Source organism: Otolemur garnettii, unplaced genomic scaffold (assembly GCF_000181295.1).
Source record: "Otolemur garnettii isolate 467f Iridium unplaced genomic scaffold, OtoGar3 scaffold00054, whole genome shotgun sequence".
In the NCBI taxonomy this organism is placed as follows: Eukaryota; Metazoa; Chordata; class Mammalia; order Primates; family Galagidae; genus Otolemur; species Otolemur garnettii.
In genome coordinates, this window is record NW_003852449.1 from 2,872,997 (window position 1) to 2,879,386 (window position 6,390).

The window sequence follows — 6,390 nt, forward strand, 5'->3', positions numbered from 1 at the left end:
CTGTGTTCCTGTTGACGTGGTGGTGTCTTGCTGAGGGGTCTTCATTGCATGTTTTTATGTTCTGTCAGGAGAATGTCAGAGCTCGAATCAGAGCAGTGAACAAACATTAAATTTCTTATAAACTTGGCAAGAGAGGAAGTGAAATCAGGGACACATGAGTCCCAGATTATGGAGATAATGCCATAAAGAAAATGGCAATGTGCAAATGGATTAAATGTTTTTCTGAGAGAAGAGAAAGCATCACTGATGAAGAGAGGTCAGGGCAGCCGGTAACAAGCAGAACTGATGAAAACATTGCAAAAAATCATCCATTTGGAGTCAAAATTGTGTACTGATGATGAGAAGCATACCAGACCAAGTAAACATCATCAAGAAAACCTTAATCAAAAATCTTGGCATGAGAGAGGAGTGTGCAAAGATGGTTCTGAAGGAGCTCACCAGTGAACACTGCCTGGGAGGGAGTTTTCAGCCAGTGAACAAAGAGCTGTGTTGCAGCACCGTCCTTGTTCATCTGATCTGGCCCCTGATGGCTTTTTTCTTTACCTGAAGATAAAGAAATATTGAAAAGACATTTTGATGATATTTAGGACACAGAGTGTAATATCATGAAAGCCCTAATGGCCATTCCGGAAAGAGTTCCAAAACTGCTTCAAAGGGTGGACTAGGCACTGGCATTGGTTACAGCTTCCCGAGAGGAGGACTTCAAAGTGACTGTAGTGACATTCAGCAGTGAGGCGTGTAACACTTTCTCTAGGATGAGTTCACAAACTTAATTGTCAGACCTTGTATTATTGCCATCTTACTGCACCTGAGTGTGTTTGAAATCCTACGTCAGTTAAGAAGGGTACTTGTGACAGGTGGCAAATAAAAGAAATAGTGTGCCTTAATGTTACTAGTGCTTTGTTACCTGCCCATATTCTCTCAAAAAAGGTCTGTGTTTAGGTCAGGAAGGCTGTGACCCCTGCCCCATACATACCACAGCCAGTCAGAGGTGGGCGGCTGACCTAGGGCCAGCCAGGCCATGGACTTAGCTGAGCGAGTAAGAGCCTCTCTCCCAGGAATTTACAACTGGACATGAAGAAACTGGGTTGTACATCATGGTAGCTGTCTCGAAAAGCAGAGAGGTGTCTGTCTTCACAGGGTGAGCTGGGAGCTGAAAAGTGTTAAAGGTAGAATGAAGGGGCCTCACCCTCCCTCTCCAGGTCTCTACGTTTACTCTCTGCCCTTTCTCTGATCCATTTATTTGAGTTTTCCTTGTAATCTGTGAGATACCTTGCCAAACTGCCAATAAGTTTCCCCATATTTGGTTTCTGTTACCTGCAAGCAAATGAACCCTGAGTACCTTTCCAACATTCCTTTGTCATTTGGGAGGTTCTGGTGGGAGGTCCAACCTGATCGAAGCTCTCCTGCCCTCGACACTGTCCTGTCAGCAGCAGTGACTGTGCGGGATTCCAGTTGTAAGTCTTGTATTCTCACTGTACTTGAAATGCCCTCTGTCCTGTCTTCTTGGGGAAGTCATTCTTCCCTTGATTTTCAAGCTCTGATGGTCTTTTCTTTTCTTTCCTCAACCTGAGGCAGAATGACTTACCTTTGATCCTCATAATGTTTTGTATATTATAGCATTTACACACTAAATTTCAGATCTCCTTTAAGGAGAAACATATTTAAGTATATTTCTTTCAGTATTTAAATTGTTTGATTCATCTTTATCTCTTGTGTTAGCACAGAGCCTAACACATCGTGGGCAGTAAGTAAATCTTTGAGTGGATTATTTTTTAATCATTAGAATCTATTAGAAATTACTTTGTATGGCTCAGCGCTTGTGGCTCAAGCAGCTGAGGCGCTAGCCACATACACCTGAGCTGGCAGGTTCGAATCCAGCCTGGGCCTGCCTAACAACAATGATGGTTGCAACCAAAAAATAGCCGGGCATTGTGGTGGGCACCTGTAGTCCCAGCTACTTGGGAGGCTGAGGCAAGAGAATTGCTTAAGCCCAGGACTTGGAGGTTGCTGTGAGCTGTGACGCCACAGCACTCCACCTAGGGTGACAGCTTGAGGATCTGTCTCAAAAAAAAAAAAAAAAAAGAAAGAAAAAAAGAAATTACTTTGTAATTAAATTTGAAATCAGTGAACCTTGGACACTTAGTTTAAGCACATCTCAAGAATTAAAATAACATTTTAAAAATAAAATTTTGTAGTTTTTTGCCAAACTCACTAATGCCATATGGAGATTCTTAAAATGCTATTTTAATTTTGGCAAACCTATCCCCACTGTAAGGTTTATCTTTGTATTCTCAATTGAAGGGAATGCCACAGCTTGAATTACAAGCCACACTAGCCGAGTTTTGTAATATTTCATATACAAACTCACAAACTCCTACAAACTGTCACATGGTTTCTATTTAAGGCATGTTTTGGCTGAAGTTTATTTAAAACAGCTTCGGATTTAAATTAAACACAAAGCTTTGTGTTGCTAAGCTTCATTTAGTGTAGTTCTAGAAAAGCAACTCTATTTGAAGGCAATCTCATCGTCCACAAGGTGACAGCCTTTTATTAAAAAACAAATTATGCAAGCCTGCCTACCGCCTAATTTAGAGGCCACCGTATGAAAGAGTTCAGGAAAAAAATTGCTTGTACAGCTTATTTGGTTTGTTCAAATATGAAGGTTAGTTTTCTCTAATATCCTATATTTTTTTTGTCCAAGTCCATTTTATTTTGATCTTACACTCTTTTAGGCTTTTACTAAAAGCAAACTTGAGAAGCACGAGATTTGTTGTAGGGTCTTTTTGGATGGTAGAAGGGTTACATGTTGAACTTCACTGAGTGCATTAATTTTTAATCTGCAGCTCTGAGGATATAGAATATGCACATGTCTACTTTTTCCATTGTAAACTCGTCTTGGACTTGACCCAGCAATGTCAAAGAACCCTAATGGAACAACCACTGAGCACCCTGAACATTCACCTGTTCATTAAGACAATGAAAGCACCTCTGTTGGTATGTGTCTTATTTTAATATGGTGTAATTCATACGTAGAACTTCCTGAGTGTGTGTTTCATTTAGATAAGTTATATCTTTTCCTTTTTCTTTGAGCATACTTCTTCCATTTTTAGGGATTTAGGAGTAGTTCCTTATTAAAGGTAGAATGGAAGATTAGATTATTCATAAAATGACATTTTGTTGCCTTGACAAACTGTTGCATTGAAACCCTCTTATAGCATTATGTAAGCAGAAATACTTTGTGGTAGTGATAATGAAGACAGCGTTGGTGACTTTTTACAGGTCACAATGACCACATCATAGTTAAGAAAAGACTTCTGCTATGAATGCTTTGCTCACTGTTTTAAAATGCTGGCAAATGTTCTAACAATAGGATTTCTGGTGCCATATTTTCATTAGCATCAGCCTGAAGGAATTTTATGAGGACTCTGTAGGTGACATGGAAGAGTTGTGCCAGCACGTGTGAAAACTTCAATAGATCTTCTCCATTTGTCTTTTTTTAAAAAGTAAAAGTGCTGCATGTGTATTATAAATAATCTAAACATTGCAGCAAAGTATAAAGAAAAAATTGTAATAAATCACCTCATCCTATCACTCAGAAACAAACGGATAGACGACTATCCCATTAGGCTCCGCCACCTGTCCGGGTCTGTACAGGGAGAGGAATGGGCTAAAGAATATGCCATTTTGTGTGTGATGCTTTGCCATGTGAAATATTATATTTGATCTTATTGGAATTTAATAGAAGAAAAAGAAACTGACATAAAACTAAAGGGATTATGGGACTTTTGATAAATGTTTCTTTACCGTTAGAGGGCTCTTTAGGAAATATTGTCTGAAGTGTTAAAGTGGTTATGAAAAGCATTAAGAAATTCATTATTTTTATTTTGGAAAGTATTGACTTCTAGCTATGAAAGATGAGAAAATTAACGTCATACATTTATTTCTGTCTCAAGTCTTCTTGCCCTTCTGATTTTTGTTAGTTTTGTGTTTTTATATTAAGATCTAGAATATATATTTTTTAAGATCTATAATATTTGTTCTGTTTTGTAAGCAGAATTCCCACCTTTTAAAAAGTCTTGCTTCTGAAATTTAGATTCAGTTTGCCACTCCACTCACAGTTTTACCAGCTTCATTCCTCCGTTCTCTATTTTAAGTGATTTTTTTACTTAAAAAATTTAAGTTTCTGGCTCGGTGTCCGTGGCTCACGTGGCTAAGGTGCTAGCCACGTATACCTGAGCTGGGCGGGTTCGAATCCAGCCTGGGCCTGCCAAAGAACAAGGATAGCTGCAACCAAAAAATAGTTGGGCCTTATGGCAGGCACCTATAGTCCTAGCTACTTGGGAGGTGGAGGTAGGAGAATCACTTAAGCCCAGGAGTTGGAGGTTGCTGTGAGCTGTGATGCTACAGCACTCTACCCAGGGTGACAGCCTGAGGCTCTGTCACAAAAAAAAAATTAAGTTTCCAGTGGCTGGAATTTTAGTTGCAAGTAATTTTTTTTTTTTAAAAAAAAGAAAGATTCCCTTTCCTTTCTTTTCATGTGGGAGGGGCATGTAGCGTATTTTGATGGAAAGAATGCCCTCTGAATTTATTTTGATCTCCCACTGTAGCATAAAGTGTGTGTGGAAAGCAGACAGTTCATTGTATGCTTGATTCTTGCTGTCTCCCTTAGGCCTCATTCCCTTCTTTTCAAACAGTGGAGCATTATTAAGAATTTTCAGGGTTTTGTCTACTCACCAGTATGTTTTTTGCTATTGGGAACAGGATTAGGACTCATGCCATATTTTGCTAAATCTTCTGTGTTTTTCTTTGCTAAATAAAACATTCTGTCTTGAACTTGTTCCTTTCCTAAAGTTTCTGCTCATGATTTTCTTTTGCTGCATTTAAAAATTTTTTTTTTTTTTTGATTTTTAGATAGATAATCAGGAGGGAGATTCTCTGGTCTTGTTTCACTTTATGATACTAGGAATCATATAATATTCATTTTGAAATACTTTTAAAATTTCATGATGACTTGGGATTCAGTTAAGAGTGGCTTCACTTGAAAGCTTGCCATGGCAAAAAATTTAAGGGCACCCCACGGCACTCTGTCTCAAAAAAAAAAAAAAATTTAAGGGCACCATTTATAGTCTGTGGTGTGAATGACAGCCCTGAAACATACATTTTATAGTGTACAGTAGGAATTGTACTTCCTGGCATTGTGCAGTGCAGGTGACCCTGCCCTAGCTCCTGTTCACCCAAAAGGAATATTAGATTATTAATCAAAGTCTGAACTCCTTTACAGAATAAAGCATAAGCATTTTATTTGAGGTTTTTTGCCTAGACAACTAGGGAACTAGGATGTAGGATTCAGGCAGAGGTTCCAGAAGCCTGGGTAGACACTGGGATAGGTATGAATGACCAGTAGCATGAAGCCAAGAACGATCTGGAAGGCAGAGTCGAAGATCATTGCCCGATTGGAAAGCTAAGCTGAGAATCCACACCATGGTGTCAGCCTAGACAAGCTTGGCAGAGAAGCAGCATTGGTGAGCTTTCACAGAGCAGAGCAGAGCGATGAACAGAGTGCAGAGGAGGAGGGGATATCTCAGAAGGTTTCTTGAGGCTGTTGGTGCAGTGTGTGTGGTGGTGAGGACCTTACCCTTGCTGGATTAGGAAGGCGTCGGAGGTCTCAGCTGGTTTAGTCACCTGTACATTTTGGTACTTTGAACATTTGGCCCCCGTAGTGTTTGAGGTTGCTTTTGTTCTCGAAGTTGAGGTTAAAAAAGTAAGGCCAAATACTTTTATAGGAAACACATCTTAGACCAAAAGTTAATGTAACTAGATTATTGTGATAGTGTTGTGAACTGTTACAAAACAGGATGGAGAGGTCTTAGAAGTTAGCACCTGAATCTGAAGACTTCCGAGGTTCTCAGCAGTTGGCTTTGAATCAATGCCTCTGACCGTGTTCTTACCCTCTCTGTGCCGGTGATGCTCGTTCCCTTGTACGCCATTCCTCCTTGATTGTCTTTTACGTCAGTCCTTCCATGTTTAATCATGACTAGGTTTTGTGTGGCTAGTAAGCTGCTTTGCAAACTAGCCTGGGTTCGTGGGTTCAGGGTATGAAATCATTTGGTATTTTTATAAACTATAAACTAATAAAATGGGAAATGGGATTCTTGCTTTTTTAGTATGGGGTTTGGTGTCTGACTCTTGCATCCACATGCATTGTTATTTCACTTCTAAGCTCGTGAAAATCATGCAGATTGCTTTTGTGTGCCTATGCTGATGCCTCATATGCATGATGGGAGGCGTGTCATTTGAATCCTGTCAAATTGAAAACAAATCTTGAGCATACGTTTTTTAAGGGTCTTAAATAGAGATTCTTCTGCCAGATATGGGGTTGCCCTAGAT

General features: G+C 39.5%; 1 protein-coding gene across 1 annotated transcript in view; it reads left to right on the forward strand.

Annotated features, from left to right (window-relative positions):
• Nucleotides 1–6,390, forward strand: part of TXNDC16 (thioredoxin domain containing 16) — an 81,314-nt gene that overhangs the window by 27,913 nt on the left and 47,011 nt on the right. Inside the window, exon 9 of the mRNA XM_023514489.1 lies at nt 2,847–2,997. Coding sequence (XP_023370257.1) covers nt 2,847–2,997 — 151 coding nt within the window. The remainder of the gene's footprint in view (nt 1–2,846; nt 2,998–6,390) is intronic.